Source organism: Rhamphochromis sp. 'chilingali', assembly GCF_963969265.1.
Source record: "Rhamphochromis sp. 'chilingali' genome assembly, chromosome: 19".
Lineage (NCBI taxonomy): Eukaryota > Metazoa > Chordata > Actinopteri > Cichliformes > Cichlidae > Rhamphochromis > Rhamphochromis sp. 'chilingali'.
The window spans coordinates 13363575-13388023 of NC_137946.1; the positions used below are offsets into that span (position 1 = coordinate 13363575).

The following is a 24449-nucleotide window of genomic DNA, read 5'->3' on the forward strand; positions in this document are numbered from 1 at the left end:
AACTGCTGGACATTGTTGAACTCACACACTTATTGAAAAACTTATTGAAAAACAACAATCTTAGGTTATAACCAGCTTTTGTTGTAGTTAAAATGGCTGGCCAATGAAATTATCAAAATATTTGTAAAATACAAAACTTTAAACTTAAAAACTTATTTTGTTAAATATAATTCAGAACATTTGTTCCAATTCCAAGGAGTTACTTCTCCGTCGTGCTTATTTTGTGTGAGGATACAATAAAAATCTTGCTCGTGCTATTGAAAATGGTATTGAGTATTAAGCATTTTCCTGGTTTACAAGTCTGAAATTCTAGTATCGGGAAAACCCCAGCTAGATCCCTGACTTTAACTCACTTGAGGTGAGGAGGAAGAAGATTGGCAGGTTTGTACACACATATAAAAATGCATTTAGATTGAACTGTATTCAAGTTGGTGGGGCAGCATGATGGCTTCCACAAGCCCACTCCTATGTTTTTTTATGAATTATTTCTAAGCTCATGAGAATAAGCATGTAATTACACACTAATTAAGGTGCATTTATGAGTACAACATTCTATTTTTCTTTTTAAATAAACTCAAAAATGATCTGACTGTACCTTTAAAATGTGAAATCAGTACTGTGTGTGGAGGAAAAAAAAGCACATGAACATAAATCTAATGGAAGATCTTGGGAGACTCTGCCATCCACTGGGTTTATTTGCTTTCTAGGCGTGCTTGAAAGGCAACACTGAATCATCCACAGTCCGATCCGGCATATTTCTGAACATGACTGTGGGAGAACTTTGTGCCTCCCTGCCTGAATGTGTCTGTCTGAACTTAAAGCATTGCTGTTTTCCACATATCTTCATATGTGTGGAAAAAAACATATTTCCCTCAAACAGAAGAAAAACAAATGCATGAAAGGGTGTCATTTTTTTAATCAAATTCTTCTTATCACAACAGCATCTTTGGCTTTCTAAATACTTTAATGCAGTGTTTAATGGCAATAGGTGTTAAACTTGCTTGATTTCTTTTTCAGAATAAGCTATATTTCGCGAATATTTCCACTATATTTATTGCTAAGTGCGTGAAATGTTTTTATCAAGCTTAAGTCCACTTAGGTGCACATGTCAAATTATACAAAAACCTCAGGTTTCTCATATTTTACATAAACAAATAAAGAAGGGGAGGACAGGGACCAATCCACGAAACAAACTGTACAAAAAAAACAATGTCAACAACGTGTGGCAAAGAAATAAAATCCAGATGACTAAAACATGAAAGAATGTGGATGCAACTGGGAATGTAAATGGGAATACCACAAGGCACTGCTACAATATACAACTACTGAATAGGTTAAAGACAATTATAATACCATAGAAATGTCTGAAACTCATTTCCTCATTGTTTGAATCAAAAATTCAAAAGAAGATAAAAGCAACTGGGAGGTCACAAAATGCACAATTTAAACTACAAAAACAGTTCAAAATAAAAAAATAATTACAAAATACTTTTAGCGCACAAATAAACAAACATATTCCTTGTCTGTGTTGCAGATCTTTTAAAATGTGGACTGGCCAATGAAAAAGGGGCTGACAATGATATGTTTTGTACATTTTATATTGTTATGACGTGGCTCCCGATGACAACATGTTTGTATGTTTACTGCGTTCACACAGTCCCATGTATGTACCATGAGAGAGGAGTGTAAGAGCTGCACGTGCTGGTTTGTTTGTGCACGCCGCGTAGATGGGGAGAGACGTAGCGGCACGCAGAGCAACGCACAAAGGTTACCGAGTTCTGCGACGGATGCACACGTTTGGCCTACGCGTGTGCACAAAGCCTTGCTTGCACAAGCACTTGTACGAGCCAGAAGTGTTCACACAGCGAGCGTTCTTGCATGGACTAACACGGACATCTGGTTCTGCACACTCGTCAATGTCTGGAACAAAGAAAAACAAGTATTCATTAGTGACAATGAGCCATAAAACAGAAATCCAAACATTACTTGACAGAACAAAGTTATAATCTGCACATTGGCTGCTGTACATACACTAATAAGAGAATCTAGGACTCTAAAAGAATATGTGTATTTGCATTTTTGTAGTGTATATGTAGGACAGACCTATACAGCGAGCACGCGAGTAGTCTAGCCTAAAGCCTGGGTTACATTCACACATAGTGCCCAGGTAGGAACGGACACAGCGGCCATGTCCGCAGCTGCATTCGTCGGAATCTTCTTCTGAACTGTCACCTTTTCACAAAAAGAACCAGGGGAAAAGAGAAAATAGGGGCAGAAAGAGGTAAATAAATAAGCCTTGTCTGAGGGCAGGAATGTTTCAGCTATCACTGATTTTTAACAAAAACTGTCATTGAGTGTTACCCGGGTTGTAGTTGGGAAAAGCTGCCTGCAAATCCTGTTCCCCGTCTGACTCCGTCTCAAGATGCATCCCACACAGATGGCTGAACATTGCTGGGTAAAACAGATAAAATTCTTGTTAATTCAATAAATGGATTAAGTCCTAAAGAGGTCTGGTAAATTTTCAGTAGCTCACCTGAGTTTCTGGGAGGGCAGCTGTTACACTCGGGCCCCCAGCCACGACCGAAGTGACAGCAGCACTCTGAATACGTCACCACCCGGTTCTGGGGCTCGCTGCAGATCCAGCCCTCCTCAATTCGCGTGAAGCACACATCCTTGTGAGCTGCAGTCCGATCTAGAGATGGAAAAAAGGATAAAAAACAAGTCATGAAATTTTAACTGATCTCAGTGTTCAAGTGTATTTAATAAGAGAAGGTAAAGAATACTAATCTTAATATATAATATTTGAAAAAAGTCAGATTGGTTCACATTGCAAATTACACCTAAAAACAGTAAATGTACATTTTTATTTGTACTACAAAGTAAGCACACAAATACTATTTTTTTACAAGCTTGTAATATCTGGGAGTAACAAGCATCAGGCGCCCATTCAGACATGTATATCCATCTACACCATATGGACAAAAGTATCGGGCCACCCACACACTTAGGCTACGTTCACACTGCAGGTCTTAATGCTCGATTCCGATTTTTATGTCTGCTTGTTCACACTACAAATAAAATGTGACAGCAAACGCGCTCTAGTGTGAACCCTCAAAGCGGCCACATGCGCAAAAGAAGACGTCACACACAACGCGCTCTGTTTAGACTTGAACCAAACAGTATTGTTTGACTGACGGCCCTTAATATAAAGACTTGTTTCGGACTTTACGTTTCCCAATTTTGCTTTAAGTTATAAAGTTATTTTGTTATTTACATATGGCCTAATAATTATCCTTATTGCTGTTTTAGAGAGGAGCGGTGCTTCAAAGGATAGTTGCAGATTTCTGTCAGAATCTGCAGATTATATAGTACAAATGAAATGTTCATGTTTCTCCAACGTTGTCTTCCCAACAGTTTCACTGACATCTACATGGGATGGCCAGGAAGCGTTCGCGATGTCTTATCGGGCGCTTCTCCGGCGCTGATAATTGGCATCTGACGGATTTAATGCAACATGACCGTTCAAACAGCAGTCGCTTTCTAAAACATCAGATATGTATCGGATTCAGTACCACATACGAAAGTGACCCAGATCGGATTTGAAAATATCGGATTTGTGCCGTTCACACTGTCATACCATGATCGGATATGGGTCGCATAGGGTCAAAAAAGTCGGATTTGATGCGCTTTCGCCTGCAGTGTGAACGTAGCCTAAACCTACAGGAGCTGCTCAGCCATGAAAACCCGGGCCATGAAGCTCCCAGCACACAGTTTTTGTGCTGTTGTTAAGGCGGAGGAAGTTAGGAACTCTGCAGTTATTCAGTCAGCAGGGTGTTGGTGACATTTACACACAATGTGCCTCAGCACTCGGCCACACCGCTTTGACTTTACATGGTCTGCCACTTTGTGGCTGAGTTGCTTTTGGTTCCTAAACTCTTTCACTTCATAATAATACCGCTACTGTTGATCATGGGATCATGTAAAAGGGACTTTTTGTGTCATCACAGTGGCATCCTTGTAGTACAATGCTTAAATTCAGGGCGATATTTAGGGAAACCCATTGTTTTGTTTGTAAAGGCAGACTGCTTCTCTCTTAAGAGAAGTAAGAGGTGTGGCCAAATACAATTGCCCATACACAGTCAAATGAAAATAAGACTGCATGGAGTCCTGTGAAAAACTAAATACACCCCATGATTCAAACTTGTAAAACAACTTTCGGCCCACTCTTCTTTATGACATTGCTTTAATTAACTGAAATGTGTAAGCATTTGTTTATGCACAACTCTCTTAACGTACCGCTACAGCATTTAAATCAGGTTGAGGTCTGGACTGGGCCACTGCAACTCCTTATTTCTTTTCTCTTTATAAAAAAAAATTGCTTGTGTAGTTTTTATCATTTTCCCCTACATGACCCAGATTCAGCCAAGATTTAGAGATTGCCTCACATTTGACTCTAAAATACTCTGCAATGATTTCACGGCCAACTCAATGAGTGAAGGTGCAGGCCCTGTGTCCGCAAAACAAGCCCAAATCATCACCCCATCCACCACCTTGCTTGATGCTTGATTTGAAGTGTTTGTGCATATGCTGTGTTTCATTTTAATCAAACGTGGTGCTGTGCATTCTGGTCACAGTTCCTGTCGTCTTGTGGTTTGTTAAAATGCAAGTTTGCAAATCTAAACTAAATCTAAATCTTTTTAAAGAGAACAAGAAATGCTTGTTTATTCTTTCTCTGATTGTGCTTGTCATTGACTTTAACATTACCATGGTAACTGAGCATGTTGTCTGAGTTGAGGCTCTTGACTTCTTGTATTTTCTCTGGGCTGTCTGACATTGTGATGAATTTGCTAAGATGTCCACTCCTGGGAAGATTGTGGCATTATGTTAACAAAGACCTGAATCCTTCTGGCCAGCAAACATCCAAAACCTCTGCTTTAATAGAGGTGCTCACATTTGCTGATGATCAGTTAATCAAGTGGATTTATTTAGAAGCACCTGGCTGCTACTTACCCTCTTAATACATGTGGAAGGGTGTACTTAGTTTTTCATTGGACTGCAAAGAGTCTTTTTGTATGACTGTAGTGTACGTCTCAAACTACATTTGGAGGATGGAGACCTGATCACGCTATATACTTCAAACAGATTCAGTTATTCTGTTCAATTATTCATAACGTCTTATATCTAGGGATACGTGATAAGCATTGAGTTACCAAAACCATAAAAACACCAACAATTGTTGCTTTTACTAAGTTATTCATATGTGCAGGATACTGACAGGCTGACAAATAACAATTCCTGCAGTGTCTCTGTTTGTAGTGACAAATGATGGATGTACAAGTGTAAGACGCTAATACGATGAGATGAGAAGGCTAAAATATATTATAGTTCTGCAGAATTATTGAGAGTGGGTTGTCAGCCTTTCATGCACTGTGTTTAATAGGAAACAACACTCTTGTTGTTTGCCAGACAAAAAAGACAAACGGCTGAAGTTTAGCTTCATTAGGCAAAAACCGAATAGTTACAGATCGTTTGCTTTTGGATCTGTTTGTTCTCAGCCTCTACATTCTTGGAAATAAAGTATTATAATGTTTACTTTTAATGTTTGTCACACTTAAAAAGTGCAGCGGTGTTAATTGCAAATATTAAATGACTCCATTGGCATTGAAAACTAATGCTGTGAATCGTGTATCGTGCAGGCCTTTCTCCAGCAAATGAGAAGCTTTCAGATGCTGACTAATTCTGTAACCTAATAAATGCAATTTTCATCCACAATTTAAAAAACCCAAAACAAAAAGGATGCACATGTTTCTTTGTTGTTGTTGTTTTTTTTATTTAAAAATGCAGACGGAGTTGCGCAAATTATATGGTTACTGTCACACACTCTGGCATTGTTTGTGTGCCTAAATAAGTATATTCACCATATTTTTCATAACTACACAAAGAACAGGAAACTTTTTCTCTATAAATTGGGTAAAATGCCAGATAGAGCCAGTAAAGGCCAGATGGGACACAAATTGGAGGAATTACAGTCGGGAATTACATAAGCGGCAGATGACGAGGTAAGCCAAAGCTCATTTTGAGTGGTCAGGTTCAGGTGAGCTGACGCTGCTTTGTACCCACCGTCATAGACGCACTGTTTCAGCGCTGCACTGAAGGTGAGGGGAGGGTCACAAAAGCAGTGAAAGGAGCCGGGCGTGTTCTCACACCTCCCGTTCTTACAGTACGAGGGGTCCTGGCACTCATTCACATCTGCAAAGGGCACCACAGACACTGGTTACAGTAGGAACATCTGCTTGGGGCCGGCTATTAATTCCAAAAGAAAAAAAAAACACATTACGATATTCAGAATAATTCAGTCTGGCAACTAGTATTTTTTCCACTTATTTCCTAGAAGATGTGAAAAATACATTTCCTGCAGATGTTGCTTTTTGTTAAGGCTGATGTGAGCTCTTTTTGTAAGGGTAAGGTTTATGTCTTAGTTACCCTGTATGTCATATTTGCTACCTGTTTACATTTTTATCATAAATACTAAACATGAGGTTTTTTGTGATAAAATTTAGCCATGCACAGTACAACACCTAGAACTCCTCTGATGTATCAGAAAGTTTAAAATAGGAGGCTCGGTTCCAGCTACATTTCAGTCTGCCAATAAATTTAAAGACACTTTAAAAGTAAGAATGTACTGTTATGCACAGTGGCTGAACTAGTTCTTTGATCACCTGCTGTATTTGTAAGTTTGCTCACTTAATAAATGAACAGTGTCTAATTTTGATGGTAGTTTAATTTCAATAGAGAGAGAAGGAATATCAACCAAAAAGCCAGAAAAAACACATTACATAAAAGTTAAAAACGGATCATTGAGTGAAATAGGTATTTGTTCCTCAAGCAAAACATGACTTAGTTCTTGAAGGAGTAGCACTGTTGTCAAGTTTCTTGTAGTTGGTCACCAGGTCTGCACGCATCTCAGGAGGGATTTTGGCCTGCTTCACTTTACAGAAACTTTCTGAATCCTTCAGGTTTCTTGGCTGTCACTTAACTTCAAAGCTTCAACTCCCAGCAATGAGTTTCTATAAGATTGACATCTGGAGACTAGCTAGGCCACTCCATATGCTTCTTCTTTAGCCAATCCTTTGCTGTTTTGGTGGTATGCTTTGGGTCGCTGTTGTGCTGGAAGACCCATCCGTGACCCATCTTCAGTCTTCTGGCTGAGTGAAGGAGGTTCTTGTCCAAGATTTTAATTTATACGGCCTCTCAACGTAGTAAAATCGTCCTGGATCCTTAACAGAAAAACAGCCCAAGGCATAATGTTTCCAACTCCTTGCTTGAGTGTGGGAATGCATCTCCCAAGGCTTCTCTGAATCATTTAAGCTGTTCACTGGCAAACAGCTTGTTTATGTGGCTTCTTGAGCAGAGGGACCTTTTGGGCGCTGCTAGATTTCAGTCCATTAAAGCACGCTGGTGGTGTTTTTGGTAACTGTGTTCCCAACTGCCTTCAGATAAAGAACCAGCTCCTCCCGTGTAGTTTTGGGCTGATTCACCACCTTTCTCCTCATCATCCTCACTGTATGAAGCAAGATCTTTTACGGAGCTCCAGACCGAGGCTGACTGATGGTCATTTTAGATTTCTTCCATTTGAATAATGAATAATAACACTAAGAGCTGGCAGCTTCACACCAAGCTTCTTACTGATGGTCTTGTCGTCCGTTCCATCCCTGATGTCCTTTGACAGCTCTTTTGTCTTACCGATGGTAGTGGAGAGGTTTGATTGGAAGAAACTGATTTTGTGGACACGTGTGTTTTATACACATAACGAGTTGAGATCAGGAGTATCTGTAATTGATTGACTGATTGCAATCTGTGTGTACCATAAAAATTAGAGACTGTTCATTTCTTTCTAAGTAAGGAAACTTATAATAATTATTTTCCCCACTGTAGGCCATTTACCTGGATTGGAGTTCTGCTTATTATTACTTTAAATCTCTGTTCTTTTCCTTGAAGCTTGAATTTAACAAAATATGGTGGGACTACTGTAGACTAGAACCTACATAATAGGGTTTTACCAAATACTTAGATGTCATTCTTAAAATAGAGACCTAATCACAGTGGATTTTCACAGTTTTCAGTTTCATACGCTTGATTTCTATTTTCAGTACAGAAGTACCAAGGATTTTGTGAAAAGCATACAGTTACAAACTATTTTACACAGGCCTTATGCTTTCCAAAATTAACATTTTATGACAAGAGCATATGTAGAAGTAAGTTTATTTTAGACTCATCAGTATCCATCCACCTGTTCCTGAGTAATTTATTTATGTCGTGGTTGTAGTGGTAACAGGCAGACCCAAACCATTTATACTTCGTACTCTCATGAGTCCGGGTCCTGTTATCTAAGAAGCTTTCTCTATTTTTGCAACTCTAGCATGTCAGCCACAAAAAACTGAGGTGGACTTTCCAGGAGCTGCTAGAGCCTTGTTTTGATGACATGATGCAATGGATTGGTCTTGGTAGAGTTCTTTTAATTTTAGGGATTTTGACTGCTTGTATCCTGCTTGAGGTTTATGACCACTGGTGGGACTTAAATTGACAATTCATGTGCATGTAGCATTTTAGTTTTGTTGCTAACATGAGAGCTGGTCAGCTTTATAGGAGCCGATGTCCCGAACCACAGGTCAGTGCCAAGATTCTTAATATGATCCTGTGTTACCTGAACTCCTCCACTATGAGCTATTGCTTCCCATGTCACCTGTAAGGTGTAATCCTCCATTCTGTGGGACAGAACCGATCTGAAATTTGAGGCAACCATCTATGTCCCAACTGTACCTTATTCAGCAGCAAAGTGCCTCTGTGAACTTCATCTGCACATCTGCAATGGTGCGTCATTGCTGCAACATGAGACACACTCCAAACCCACAGTTTGGTTGTGTGCATAAATATAGTATAACAGATAAAACAAGGATACACATGGTGTTGAGAGCCCACTTTAAAAGACTGACCACATTTACACAGGAATTCTGGCAGTATGTTCATCGTACTGCCCCCCTAAAGTCATTCTTCACTGCTGAATTTCAATACGACTTTTTTACTTCATTTGCTTTGCAATTGTAATTCTAACTGCAAGTCCTCAGCCTTTGGTCATAATGGGAAAAAAAGCAATTTTCCTGTATAACACAGATTTTTCCACCATGATATTAGCAAAATTACACTCCATGGGACAGTTAGGCCTATCTGGTAGCTGATGCAGCTCAGCACTGAGTGATGACCAGATGAAAGCCCAGTTATTTTTTCCATCCACAACATTAACTTCAAGATTTATGAAACAGCTACATGATAAGTCATTCTTTTCCAGCGTTGTGTAACACCAGGAACTCAAAACCTTCTTTTTTCCAGTATAGAAAACAAAGCGACTACTTCAAAAATCTCATCAACATGCAGATTTCTCCTTAACAAATGTAATATTTGTTCAATGTTTGACACTGATGAGCCACAGATCCAAGCAGCAATCACACTGGACATCACAAAGACAACCGCTGACTGGAGTTATCTAGATTAGAGAACATGTAAGCATTATTAAAGCCAAACCTAATACTTGTAGAGGAAAAGGAGGCTATTTTTAACAACTCTGTCTGTTACAGCACTGGACTGAGACTGAGTCTACAGTCTAAATATAACATTTTTCCATCACAAGCACAACTTCACAGGTTGTTGTGAAATTCACAACTGATTTACGTGGACAGCACAAGCACAAGGTTTCAATCTTTATATGCTTTAGCTCTGTTGACTTGATAAAACATCGCTCTCATTATATCACCATTGCTACATGTAAAAAAACAAAACACAGTCAGACAACTTACAGTATTGTGCAAAAGTCTTGAGTCTCATAACATTATATATTTTTCTAGAAAAATGGGAAATGGTTGTAGCTAATTATTGAAGCGTGTGTTAACATAACTGTAGAGTTGGCCACCTTTATTCTTCAGCATAGCCTGAACCCTCTTAGAAGAGCTTTCTTGTAATTTCTTCTCCTTACCTCCAGCGAACACAGTGATGATGATTTGAATCATAAATTTTAAATTTGGATTTATTATTCAATCAGTCTGGCTTCTTGATAGAACTGAGACTGATTCTGATGAGGCTTCACTCAGATGAGCCATATGCATCACTGTGCCAAGTCTTTGCTGGATTTTTCCCCCCATATTTATTAAGGCCGTGAGGTTCAGATAACGTTCATCTGCTATAGACGAGACAGAAAAACTTGTCAAGTTTCTTCAAATATTTTAAGGACACAGTGCACACCATGCCAAAATACATCAAATCTTTGGCCAATAGCTCTTTAAGGATCATCTGGCTGGTGCAAAAATACAGGTTCCTGGTAATAAAGTAAATAAATATTTAAACCAATTTAAAATTGGTTCTGTAAACACAACAGTGGTAGATCCCTTGAGTTGGGTGCCTTTTTATGCTTGATCAGTGTTAAATGGCTTAACAAATAAAAGAAACACTTCTCTGAAAATGGACAGGTGCAAGGACTGGATTGAAAATAAGTGAAAAAGCAGCTGATTAGCCAAGAAAAACTTTGAAAGACCTCCTAAAAGGTCACTACGAGAAAGGTCTGACTCCTTGCAAACAAAGCATAAAGAAAGGAGGGGTGAGTCAAGACTTTTGCACAGTATTGTGTGTTTGAAATGACACATTTATTACAGCAGCAGAATATATTTGTTTTGCACCTAGGCTCCAAGACCATCACTCCCTACAAATATAATATACAAAACTTGGGGAGTGAAGCGTAAATATAACCCCCCCAAAGGCTTTCAAAGTGTATTATTGATATATGATGTGAGGAGAGAGTGGGGTTTGATATGTGCATGATGCAGTGCAGCTGCAGTAACCAGCTTAAAATGGCTCACAGACGTTATTCATTTTAACCAGGCACAGAAATATTTTGTCTTACATAAAACACTTACGTAACATATAACACTGATCACTGGTCTCTCCCACTGCAGGGAGTCTGCACTCACCAGCCTGCTCCTCAGGAGTCACACAGCTGTTGCGGTCAGTGGCCAGGGTCCAGGGTGGAGAGCAGATGCAGTAATAGGAGCCCGGGGTGTCCACGCAGCGGCCGTTTTTACAGTTTTCTGGGTTCTCACACTCATTCACATCTGCGCAAAAAACCCAAAACAAACAGTGTTCAGGATTATTCCTATAGTATCCTGATAAATGCAGTTTAAGCTGGGCGAAGATACTAACCTGCTACTGTTACCATTACGCACTTTTTCCTGTTGGAGTCTGGGACCCAGGGTTGATTGCAGTTGCAGTAGAAGGACCCTTCAGTGTTGATGCACCGGCCATTAGTACACATAGACTCATCGTGACATTCGTTCACATCTGGGGAAGAACAAGAAAAGAATCCATCAAACATCTTTTAGAAAGAACCTAAAAATCTCTGTTTTGATTTTTCAAAATGAACCTTTAATACATATTTTTATGGGAGGGATTTACCAATGCACTCAAGGAGGTTGCTATCGTAGTAGAAGCCCTGTTGACAGTAGCACTCGTAGCCTGGAAGCGTGTTCTCACAGCGACCCTTCTTACAGATTTCTTCAGCAAACAAGGAACACTCGTCAATATCTGTGGACAAGGAGAGAAAGATTGCTTCCTGAGCGGCAGATTCACAGCTGATTCTCAGAGGGATTAACTGACAACTGTGACTAACAGCAAACATTAGAAACTGTCAGCTTCTTTGGACATGGATGAAACAAAGGCTCTGCAGCTGATTAAAGTGGAGCTCAGATTGTTTTAACATCACAGAATGGATTAAGCACTGTGTAATTCTGGTGTGCAGTATGTGATCTTGGCTCTGACTTTACACAATACCTACCCTGGTAGGCCGGGAGGTTGTACTGGAGACTCTCTTCATAGTAGAGACCCTGCCCATTTGGACAAAGGTCGTGGAACTCGGCTGGGTTGGAGAAGTAAAAGTTGAATTCACAGTACATGATGTAATTTCCACGTGTTTACTGAACACAAATATAAGTTGACTTGCTTTTTGTGTACATGGTAAGGTTCACATTTACCTGAATGGGAGACAGGACAGGGATAGATCTCACAGTGATCTCCCCATCCCACTCCGATGGAGCAGCAGCACTCCTGCTTGGTGACATTGGTGGCCAGGACGCTATCGCAGAAAACGGTGTCATCAAGGTTCAGGTAGCACTCTTTCTTCTCATCCATCACCACTCGAACAGCTGCAGCATGAGGAGGGTTTAGTGTGGATTTCCAGCGACTTCACTGGGCTACAAACGGCCTTGGGTTTAACTCGGTTCAATTTTATTTATAAAGCACCGAATCACCACAAATCACCTCAAGTTAGACCCTACTATAATGCAAAGCCCAGATGCCCTTTCTTTTTGACCTTAACAGCTCATACATATACAGAATATGATGATTTATGTCTTCTGAGGAAATCAGAGCAGACTTACGCTCACAGTAGTGTCTATCCTCTGAGAGGATGTAACCGTGATTGCAGACACACTCGTACGAGCCCGGTTTGTTCCCACAAAAGCCGTGGGGCTGGCAGAGACTTCTGTCCAAGGCGCATTCATCAATGTCTGAAAGAGAAATCAGACGGGCTGCTCTAAATATGGGAATTCATACAACACCTGAGTTGTGAGTAAGGAAAAAGTGTGCTGTTTGTGCATTAAATGATTCACAAAAATGATGACCTTTCAAAATTTTAAATAAAGGGCCAAACGTGGTGTTCAATCCAATTCACAACATTATCATTTATTACACACAATCCTGTTTTCTGGTTAAAACATGACGTGACCGACTGACCTTGGCATTCCCTGCCTCCGACCAGTTTGTACCCCTGCTGGCACTCGCAGTGGTATGTACCCATCTTGTTGATACAGCGGCCCCCATGACAGCTTGATGGATTTTTACACTCGTTGATATCTGACGGGAAGGAAACAAAAACAGCGCCAGAATGTGAAGCATGTGATGGGAAGCTGGAGCTCTGTTCTTTCCTCGAACTGGTCAAGGCTTCACTGAACTTTTTTTTATGTGCTCTTAATAAAAGCAGGTGGTTAAAAGATTGCATTTCACTGTCAGCGCTATCTGAGTGTATGGTTTCATGCCTTCACAGTGGCTGCCCTCTTGTGTGCGCTGGTATCCTGGGTAGCATTGGCATTTGAAGGAGCCGTCAGTATTGATGCAGTGGCCGTTAGCGCACAGCCGAATGTCCGCACACTCATCGATGTCTGCGTGGGAGAAATCATTTCAGTGAACCCAGCTGGTGCAAACACACCTTCTTTTATTGACAACTCCTCATTAAAATGCGCTTGTGGGGATGAGGTTGCTCAGTTTTAAGACAGGCTTGCTCCAGGTGACAAAAGCATTACTTACCAGTGCAAGCTTTGCTGTCTACAGATGGGAGGAAGCCCTCGTTGCACAGGCAGCGGTAGGTACCAGCCAGGTTCTCACAGTGACCGTTAGGGCAGATGCCAGGCTTCTGACACTCATTAATATCTGGTGAAACGTGGGAGAGATCCAAACAACTTAGTGTGATGCAGTAGCCACAGATCGCTGCTGCTTCTTTGGATTCTTGCTGAGTTTACCTGCGTATTATCTTGATGTTTGGGTTTGACAAGACTTGATAACCGTTCCTGTCACTCTACTACAAATTCCTGCTACTGGAAGTATTTGCCACTTATTTTGGGGGATTTGACATGTGATTTATGTTCAAGTTCTATATTTAGTCCTTTGACTATGATATCATTTCCTAGTGCTTCAGAGCTTTGTTTCCTACGCTGCTAGTTACCTTTCCTGTCCATTCTCTCCTAGCCTCATCTCAGGGTGTTTTGGCTTTTAGCTCTCCTTTGGGAAGTCAGCCCTGTTTCCATGTCAAGTTTGGATGTTTGAGTCTGTGTCTCGGTGTTATTTATTTCCTGTTTTATTTTGACAATCTCTTGTCTCCTGTGTTTTGTGTTTAGTTCTACTTCCCTCAGCTCGTCCTCGGCCCTCACCCCTCATTATCTCGTGTGTATTTATTCTTTGTTTTGTATTCCCTCGTGGTAGTGTGTTCCTTTGCCCTGTATCTCCTGTGTTTTACTTTAAGAATCAAGTTCCTGCCCAGTAGCTGTTTTTGGATTTGTTTTCCTGTGGACTTCCAGCAGTAAAGCTGTGCTTTTGAGTTCATTCCTGGTTTCCAGAGCCCTGCATTTGGGTCCTAATCCTGTCTGCCTCACTGCTGAATCCTGTTGTATGACTTCTTGTCTTATTTTGTGAGTCTCTTGTGCCTTGTTCTTAGTTCTACTTCCTGTGTCTTTGATTAGTTTCCCAGGTGCTGTCACTTCCCCTAATTGCCTTCTGTGTGTTGTGTATTTACTGCCTCAGTCCACTTTTGCTCCCAGTCATGTCATACTGTTTCGATCCAATTATTTTGTTCTTGAGCATAACTCAGCTGTCATAAGACAGGTCACCAGAGAGAGAGACATTCATGCTTAAATTCACAGTTACAGCCAATTTCGATTTATCATTTAATCTAAGTGCATGTGCTTGGACTGTAGGAGCACCGACGCAGACACAGGGAGGAAAATAAAGCCAAATAAATGTCTTGCTTTTTGTTTTTAAACTCTTCTCTTGCATCCTGCATTTAGGTCCTTAGTGTGCACACTCCAAACCTTAACCTTGATTTATTCCATAAATTACAAGGCGGCAAATGAATGTCACGCTTTTTTTTGTGTCTCAATCTCAGCAGGTTTTGGTTTTCTTAAAGTTTTAGTGTAATGATAAAAGGCCACTAGTGATCAGTTTTGCTGTATGGCAGAGCTGCACTTACCATAGCAGATGCCAGCACGGGCTTCATGACCAGGCAAGCAGGGGACACACTCGTAGGAGCCTGGCGTGTTCTCACATTGCTCATTGGGGCAAGTGTCGGGATTCAAACACTCATTTATGTCTGAAAAAGATGTGGAGAAGCTTACACACCGTCTAGCTGTGCACATATTAACAAGTAGAGCACGGACGCATGCATATTGTAGCAACACACATAGTAGGTGCTGTGTCAGTGGGAGGCCTGTGCTCTAGTATGCACAGTGTCACAATGACCTGTGTTTTTTTACCTTCACAGGCTGGACTACGGTGTGACTTGCTCCTAAAACCGCTGTGACATTCACATTTATAAGAGCCTGGTAGGTTCACACAACGACCCCCGATACCACAGATGTCCTGGTTAAAGCACTCATCCACATCTGCAACACAGAGAGGTCAGAGTCAGTGCAGCGATATAGAAAAAAATCATTTTAATATTGGAAAGGCTCAGCTTAACTTACCTACACACTTAAGTCTACCATGCTGCACCATGTGTTTGTAGCCTGGGCGACAGATGCATTTGTATGCTCCCTCTGTGTTGACACAATAGCCTCTGCCATGGCCGCACGGCTCTGACTCACATTCGTTATCATCTAGACAACAGGAGTGAGAGAATGAGTCAAGTGAAAGCAGTATTTAATACAGACAGACAGCAAAGGCTCATAAAGCTTAAGGGACAGATGGCTGGAGTTTTTCACCACGAATGAATGTCAGTCGTTTGGCGAGATCAAGTGGCTTTTACTCAGGAAATTAAAAGCATAGTGGCTAAAAATATGAGTTTTTCATCATAGAAATTATAAACATACCCGTTTCCTTAAGAAAGCATAAATTATTTCTATTTGCACACAATAATAGAATTATTTCAGAAAATATAAATTACCAAGGTGAATAATATAGCTAAACCTTTTATTGCAATGATAAGCTTTATCTTTTTAATAAAGAAAGTTAAAATTGATGTTAACTGGAGAAAACGTTGTGCCAAAAACCAAAGAAATCAGACTGAAAGAAAAAGAATTGTTGATGCTCACAAAGCAGGAGATGTATATGTAAAGTTATCAAATGTCAAGAACTGGGTTGAGAAGCATCATCTGTAAATTCAAAGAGAGACACACAGTACCGAACAAGCGTGACAGAGATAGGAAGTGAAAGATTTCAAAGCCTCTAAAGAAAACTAGTGAGAGTTTCAAAGACCCAACTTCAAAGACACGTGAGTGACTCAGCCAAATCAGAAACCAGAACTGTGGGGAGGAACGGACTATGAGGCATCAGAGCAAGAAAAACTCCACTTCTGCAGAAGAGACACCTTTAAGCCAGACAGTATGCTAAGGACAACCTGGAGAAAGATTATCCATACTGGAAGCACCGTCCGTACAGTGTAACATAGTGGTGGGAGTATTATGATGTGGGGATGCTTTAGTGTGTCTGGAACTGGGAATCTTGTTGAGGTGGAAAGAATCACGAAATAAGAAACCTCGAGCTGTGTCTTCGCTTTGGTGGTCCAACAAAACAACAACATATGTGACCCCAGGCTGTTAGCCCTGACTTGAATCCCATTGAGAATCTGTGGGGTGAACTAAAGGAGACCATCAAATCTGGAGGATCAAATCTAGAGATTTGCTAAAGAAGAATGGGCTGAGAGCGCCAAGGAGACGCACGTGAGACTTGCTGAAAAGTACAGAAAATGGCTGCACCCAGCAAAAAGATACATGACAGACTATTAGCATCATGGGAGCTAATAGTTACAGGTGTAAACATAGCTGTTCAGTGTGAATAGGCCTGCACCATGAAATTTGAGTTCAAATCCAATTCAATACAGCTGCTATTTCTGCTATAACAGGAAATAACGTAAAATATTTCTGTTATGTGTCTATTTTTACACTTGAAACAGCTCAAGGCACTGCTCATCAGGAAAACACATGCAATCAGTGAAATACGCCTCAGATAGCAGAAATGCTTCCAGGGCACAAATAAGTTCTTACTGTGGTTTGGGATGTGTCATTTTGCCATTCAGTGTTTTATGCCTTTAAACACATTTGAAATTGAAGTTGGTTCCATTTTAGCTGAAATTCTAACACTGCTGATGACTTTAATAATGTCAAAAGTCACAAAACATTAATGACAAGCAGACTTTAACACATCTTTGTCTCACCGGGAAACCTTTGATTTCTGGTTTGGAGAGTATTTCTGTATTTAGTCGTATGTTGTCATAGTGATGAAGATGCTCAGTGTATTTTGTGTTTAATCTATTTGCAGGTATTTTGTAATTTGCAATGTGTTGAGCTCTTGCAGCCACTGTAATGTTTCTCAAAAAGAGATTTTTGTTGCCGTTGTTGTTTTTTTTACATAATATTTAACATAATAATTTTTATTCTCTAAAAGCTGTGCCTTTCCATTCCTATATGAGAAATATTGCTTGAAAAAAAAATCACACACTCATATGTGAGGTGAGAAACTACTCTCTGCTGGCTCCTCCTGTCTCTACCATTGTCTCTTACCCTCACAGATGTTCCTCTGCGGGTTGAAATGGTAGCCAGGATGGCAGTGACAGATGTGCCCGGTCAGGCTGTTCTCACATTCTCCATGACCACAAATGTTTCTGCTCAGCCTGCATTCATCTGTCGGTGCTTCAAGGAGGAAACAAAGAACGACATCATATATATATACATGCATATATATGGATACATAGATGCAGAAAGCTGAAAATGTCCATGCCGTGCCTACATTTTTCTGTCACTGGCTTTGTTTGCATTCTAGCAGACACTGAAATGCGTCAGACTTTTTCCAAATTAAAGCCAGTGACAAAGCTGAATAGAAAACCACCAACTGAAGCTGCCATGAAAGAGAAATTACACTCAAGGAAGACTCTAAAAAAAGTCACACATCTGCATAGAAGACAGACCAGATGAAAGCAGCAGAAGCACAAAAGCTGAGCCCTGTGAGTGCTTTGGATTCCTGCTATCATTCAGCACATTTTTTTTCTTTTTCATTTCATGGAAATGGAGTGTGACTCTTACCTGCTAACCTGCTCTTAAATACCAGCACACTTCACCTCCATAGAACCGAGAGACTGTAAACACGGCCTTGAGGCTGGTTCATGCTTCATGGTTGAATGCATGTGACATGCACGGTGCCCCAAAGCATCAGGTAATCACTAAAGCCAAGCATGCGTCAGATCAGATTGGCTTACTTGACTTATTCCCCCCCCCCCCCCCCCCCCTTTTTTTTGTTGGATTGTTTTAGCCTTTAAAGTGGAGTGCTAAAACAACGCACAATAAAAAAATAATTTAAAAAAATGGAGTGCATCACATGACAAATGCTGTTCACCACACGGAGAAAGTCAACATGTCATTTGTGAGAAACAAGCGCCCATCAGGGGATCTTCTCTTACTGGGGAATGTGGAGAGCTGGATTTTTCTACCTTTGTGGTGCATGAAACATGAGCCAGCATTTATATTCAGAACCCTTTAAGAGATTAATAGAAAGAGATTTTTTTAAGCTGGTTTGACGGCTTGTGTTTGAGACTCACGGAAGACTTTTGTTTGTGTTTCGAAGGGGTCATTGCCGGGGGTCATTCGGATGATTGTCGGCGGGGTGGGTTTAATAACTGTGGAGAAATGAAGTGGGCAGACTTCAGGAGGATGTATGACATGTTCAAGTCCTGATGTTTGATCATTCTTCACAGCATTCAGTCTACAATGTCTACAGATGTTCCCTGCAGTGTGCATTTAGTGAATGAATTTTCATATGTATGACTCATGCAGGCGACCCTCGAGGTGCGCTTACCAGGCACACGAGGACGGGTGGTACTGGTGGGGACCTGGTGCGCAGTTGTCGTTGTCTCTGCATGAATCTGATTGGAAGAGACGATCTGATTTTTAAACGGCAACAGCGATTGCTTTTTATTGCTGTATTAAAATGTAGAAACTATATCTTACCCTCTTGGTGTGCTCTGAAAGAAACGGCAATAAAGGGAAATTTAAGCTCTCAATTCACATGATTCATATAAAGATTTTTCTAAAAATTGCAAAGAGATTCTTTGTGCACTTACCTTGGTTTTCATGGTCGCTGGGGACGGTGATTTGCACCGTCTCTCTTATGTTTTGCAAAAAGTAGCCTTTCCCAGCAGGGCAGAGTTTTTTGAAGGCCACTGAATGCCGTCGGGAGGAAAAAAGAGGAGAGGACTTAAATGTTGCTTTAATTCTCACACCCTGTAAAATAGGTTCAGCCAACTAATAGTAAGTTTGGAGAATCACTCCGTTGATATGTTTAAGTACAACCAAAAAACTGCATTTTGGACTCCAACCCCGCAAAGAGAAATAGTTTAAAAAGCATATGGAAATCCCAAAATGCAGATTTTGTAACTTTAAGAGAAAAAGAAACTACACTGCTTAAAAATAATTGATCTGGTCAGTTGAGTAACAGAGGGGGTGAATGATGGTAATGAAATTAATACCAGGTGCACTCAAAGGGCAACAATGAGACAACCCCAAAAAAGCTGACATTTTCCCCATCAGCAGGACCGGTATCAAGTGCTTAGTGGAAGGAGGGACAGGATGAGTACTGCTAGGGTCACAAAATGACCTCCAGCAGGTCACTGGTGTGAATGTCTCTGACCAAACAATCAGAAACAGACTTCATGAGGGTGGCCTTAAGGCCTGATGTGCTTTATTGGGCCTTGTGCTCCCTGCCTGGCATGGTGAAGTCCTATTGACACAGAGGGACACACACAAATCTACAGGCCTGACTGCCATTAGGCATCAGGATGACATCCTTGGACCCATTTTCAGACCCAATACTCCTCATGCGGAGTACGCAGGCAGTTCCTGGAGGATGAATCATTAGATACTAATCACAAGGCCCCAACACTCGCCTCACCTAAATCCAATAAAACAACTCTATTTCAGTTTATCTGGCACCAACACTTTGTACTGTCCAAGAGCTCAGTGATGACCTGATCCAGATCTAGCAGAGATTCCACCGGGACACCGTCTGTCCTCCCATTAGGAGCGTGCCCAGATGTTGTCAGGCATGTCAACACATGGGGGCCATACAAACTACCATTCTGAGCTGCTGCAGTGAAATCTCAGCAGAGCCTTCTGGATCAGCCTACTGCATAATTTTTCACCTTTTTTCAGGGATCTTTGAATTCAGCCTTTTGCAGGTCAATCATTTTTATTTCATCATCAAATGCTGTGTCATCCTTTCATTCCTAACACGTCGCCTGGTCCATATCAGTATAGATATCCAGCATGAGTGTATTTCCCCACTGAGCTCTTGTATGTTTTCATAGTTTGACTTTAATTTGTTTGGAGCAATGTATGAATGTTTATCTTTTTAAATTAAATTATGAAAAGAAAATTAAGTATATTCTACTTAGTTCACTTAATGGCCAAACAGTTCAAAATATCCTGCTTTTTTTTTTCTTATTCTATTCATCCCATCAGACTGAGGAGAGCAGAAACTGTTTACATCTGAGAAGCTGTAACGATTTATTTTGTGCAACTATTTTAACTAATTATCAAACACGGCAGCAAACTGTATCTTCAAGCATGGGCAACAAAATGGAAAGCTCGAACGCTTTCTTTTGTTATTATTATTTCTATTTCAAACTTTCATGTCATCAAGAATGAAGAGCTGAGCTGCATAATGACCTGGAAAAATCTCTACAATATATCTAGCTAAATGAAAATAATGATTATTTATTTAAAGAGGAATTCTCTGTTGATCATAAATAAGTAACTTTGTTTCTAGACTATGCTGGTGTGCAGCGAGTGGACTGATGTCCCCGTGACAAAAACGAACACGACGCTCGACGTGGCAGGAAGTAAAACCCGTAAACTGACTCACCTGTGCCCTCCTCAGGACATCTTTCACAGTTTCGGCCCCAGGCTTTGCCCACTGTGCAGCAGCATACCACCTGGGTGTGGGGGGTCGGCAGCGGGTAATTGCAGCTCCTGTCGTTGGATGCTATCCGGAAGCACTGACCCAGAGGGGGATACTCTAACACAGGAGAAAAGTGTTGTGGCAATCTATCCCGACAGTACATTGCACGTTTGGAACGATTGTTTCATGTCTTGTGCTTTGTGGCTGTGCAATACAAAGCAGAGAAAAGAAGAAAGCCAGAGAGGGTTTATATTCACCAACACATCGATTTCTCTCCAAGACAAAACCAGATTTGCATGAACACTTGAAGCTGCCCAGTGTGTTCAAACAGTCTCCGTTCTGACAGACGCCCTGCATGGAGCACTCGTTGATATCTTCAGGGTCAAGAAAAGATAAGATTAAAATTAAAATGGCAGAAACAACTCCTAAACTTGGCTTTAAACTGTTCTTTTCCTTGTTATAAGCTACTCCTGGATTCTGTAAAAAAGTATTTGGCCCCTTCCTGAATTTTAAATTTGTTTTTGCACATTTACGTAAATGTTTCACCTCATTGAGCAAATTTTAATATTAAACAAGGACAACCTGAGTAAACCCAAAATGTAGTTTTTAAATTATGTTACCTACTTGGATCTGTGTGAAAAAGTAATTGACCCCAAAAGAACAGCAAGAACTGCAGTCAGGTGTTTGTGGTGACTGGCAAAGAGTCTTTCACGGGCCACACTGAAGGCCCGAACGGCCAGGTTGAAGTCATGCCAAAGCATCTCAATGGAACTTTGATTAGGCGGGTCCAAAACCTTTACGGTGGACTTGCTGGTCTTCGAGCAACTTAAAGAAGTCCAGATGCTTTATCTTTAATTGTTTTTGAAATATTCATGTTCAAATATTGGCTCAGATTTTAATGTGTGAAAAAATGGTTTGAGAGTGGGTCAATGGAACACTTTGCAAATTAAAAAAAGAGAGCAAAATTACCCTGAAAAACATTTAATATATAAAGGAAAAAATTCACTGACCTTATTACATGAAACTGTGTGTGATCAAACTGTGGGCCATAAAATGTTTACGCAAATTTGAGATGACGCTCAAGCAAGAAATGTTCTAAATAAATGGCTGGTTTGACATGGAGTGACCCAAATTTGAGATGGGCCTTTGTGCTCTTTGTGGTCAGCAGTGGTTTTCTCCTTGGACTCTCACACGGCTGCCTTTTTTGTCCAGTCTCTTTCTTATTGTTGAAACATGAACTCTGACCTTGACAGATGGAAAGTGATGCCTGAAGATCCTCTTGGATGAGTCGTCGCTGCGCTCTTGGAGTAATTTTTGTCAGCTGGCCACTGCTGGGAAGCTTCACTACTGTACCAAGATTTCTCCATTTACGGATAATGGCTCTCACCGTGGTTCATTAGAGTCCCAAAGTCCCTCATTACTGAGGGGAATTACTTTTTCACAAAGGGTTTGGATAACTTAACTAAGGTCATATTTTAAAAACTGCATTTTCTATTTACCCAGGTTATCTTTGTCAAATATTAACTAGAGATGGCACGATACCACTTTTTTATGTCCGATACCGATATCATAAATTTGGATATCTGCTGATACCGAAATGAATCCGATATAGTGTTTTTTAATCAATAAAACTGTTTTTTAATATCTTGCTGCATTTTGTATAAGTTCATACTCAAGTTTAAATAAACAACAACACTGAAGCTATTCTGTTATACCGGTATGTAAAATATACACTGCACCCAAAATATTTCATAATTCAGCAATACTGATCAGTCTAATAAACTTAAACCTACTCCATCCTTCCTATTCTGGTACTGTTATCAAGCTTAAACGTGCTGCTGGTTTCCTCTTTCTGGTACAAAGTGGGCCAAAAATAAAGAAGAGAGACAGACTCGCGACAGAAAAGCCGATCAGCTGATCATTAATCAGTTTCATGATTGAAGTAGCAGCAAGAAGAGGCACTTGCTCCATATATTGGTTGTTAAGCTTAACGTGGGAATGCTTTACAAACATTCAGAGATGAACTTAAACACTTGCTTTACTTCTCTCTGGGATCACTTCCTCGGAAATGAAATGCTGGTTTGGTAGCGAGGCTACAAATACACACAGCCGCTCTATCACATGATGCACACTGCTCCGAAGTGCTACGGTTATGAGCTGAGTTACACCGTGTCGCAAGTTTTGTGAGGTGCTTTTTTGATATTTAATGGATCGGATTACATTTTTTATTTCTCTCCGATATCCGATCCAGTAATTTACGTCAGTATCGGACCGATACCGATACGTAATATCGGATCGGTCCATCTCTAATATTAACACTTATTGTTTAAAGTAAGAATTCAGGGAGGAGGAAAATACTTTTCACGGCTCTAGTTTACCTTTACAGTGAGTGCTGTTGAATCTTTTATAGCCTTGGGGACAAGTAGAGCCATAGTCTTCCACAATGTTCTGTTTGACTGATGCATCTGAGGAAAGACACAGCAGAGCACACAGGTAAAGGTATATGAAAAGCAGATAGTTTGACATCAAATTATACAAAATGTTTAGGCACCCACCAGGTAAATGCACCGCAGTTGCAATTTTTTATACCTCAAATAATACAACAGCCCTTTACAACTAATCAAGCAGCTGTGAAACTCCCACATCACCTGTACCTCAGGTATTCTCGTCTAAATCTCATCAGTAAATCTTATATAAGGCTTTAGTGTCTCCCTACTGTTGCTACAGATCTGCAAACTGTTTTGCAACCCAGCTCCACCCCTGCCTCTCCTTTCATGCTGTGTCTGACAATCAATACTGTATCCTTTGTAATGCCTGTTCTGTTCTGCCCAGTGATCTGGCTGCTGTTCTACACACCTCCAGCTTTCCACACAAGCAGGTAGAACAGGAGGAAGTTCCTACACTACCTATAGCTTACTGCAGGTGGAAATGAGAGCTTTCTTTTGAATGTAGTGGCCCCGGTTATCTGTTCATGCAACACTTTTTCACGTCCCTCCCAAACTCTTTTCTGAACAAAACCGCTTCCATGACTTTTTGAACGACTGTCACACAATCAAAGCCTTCAAGCAAAGCGTGAGAAAAGTGAGAATAGTTTTGTAATTATTGTAGAGGTGTGGGAGTTGAATTCTTGATAGGAAAAAACACAGAAGTCCTAGTTTAAACATCAGTAATTGGGGAAAAGCACCTTTTTACTGCGAGCTAAGTGACAGGGCTGTCTCCCAGTGTCTGTGGAGGCTCTCTGCAGGTCTCCCACAGTCCAAAGACACGGCAGTCCAGAAACATGAGTTTGGACTGTGGAAGTGGTGTTTCTAAATCACCCATAGGCGTGAATGAGTGCATGAATGAGTGTCTGTCTTTTTGTGTTAACCCCTTTTGACAGACCACCTATCTGGAGGGTACCACACCTCTCACCCAATGACAGCTGAGATAGACTCCAGACTGAAGGGGATGGTTAAAAACTATTGCCTGCAATTCAGTTCAATTCAGTTTAATTTATATAGTGATAAATGTCAACAACAGTTGCATCAAGGAGTTTTATGTTGTAAGGTAGGGAGCCTACAATAATACAGACAAATACCCAAACTTGAGCAACTGTCATCAAGAGCAAAACTGTACGTTTATGTCTCAGTAATTGCTACTTCTCATTTTTTATGTATTTGTCTAATTGTGTGGTTATACAGATCAATGTTCCTTTAATA

At 40.6% G+C, this 24449-nt stretch overlaps 1 protein-coding gene across 2 annotated transcripts in view; it reads right to left on the reverse strand.

The window, feature by feature from the left end:
* Positions 1-914: 914 nt before the first annotated feature.
* The window catches only part of ltbp3 (latent transforming growth factor beta binding protein 3), a 43524-nt gene continuing 19989 nt past the window's right edge, over positions 915-24449 (reverse strand). The window contains exons 5-29 of one of the 2 annotated variants that reach the window (XM_080866350.1): positions 23130-23216; positions 21009-21125; positions 20716-20868; positions 18917-19015; positions 18804-18817; positions 18652-18718; positions 18395-18472; positions 17364-17492; positions 15330-15461; positions 15120-15248; positions 14837-14956; positions 13402-13524; positions 13134-13256; positions 12832-12951; positions 12477-12605; positions 12072-12242; positions 11876-11956; positions 11497-11625; positions 11245-11382; positions 11016-11156; positions 6121-6249; positions 2534-2692; positions 2362-2451; positions 2104-2232; positions 915-1920 (exon numbers count right to left, since the gene is read on the reverse strand). In XM_080866350.1, the coding sequence (XP_080722476.1) occupies positions 1769-1920; positions 2104-2232; positions 2362-2451; positions 2534-2692; positions 6121-6249; positions 11016-11156; positions 11245-11382; positions 11497-11625; positions 11876-11956; positions 12072-12242; positions 12477-12605; positions 12832-12951; positions 13134-13256; positions 13402-13524; positions 14837-14956; positions 15120-15248; positions 15330-15461; positions 17364-17492; positions 18395-18472; positions 18652-18718; positions 18804-18817; positions 18917-19015; positions 20716-20868; positions 21009-21125; positions 23130-23216 (2939 nt within the window). In that variant the 3' untranslated portion in view covers positions 915-1768. The remainder of the gene's footprint in view (positions 1921-2103; positions 2233-2361; positions 2452-2533; positions 2693-6120; positions 6250-11015; positions 11157-11244; positions 11383-11496; positions 11626-11875; positions 11957-12071; positions 12243-12476; positions 12606-12831; positions 12952-13133; positions 13257-13401; positions 13525-14836; positions 14957-15119; positions 15249-15329; positions 15462-17363; positions 17493-18394; positions 18473-18651; positions 18719-18803; positions 18818-18916; positions 19016-20715; positions 20869-21008; positions 21126-23129; positions 23217-24449) is intronic. The other variant, XM_080866351.1, reaches the window with a different exon arrangement.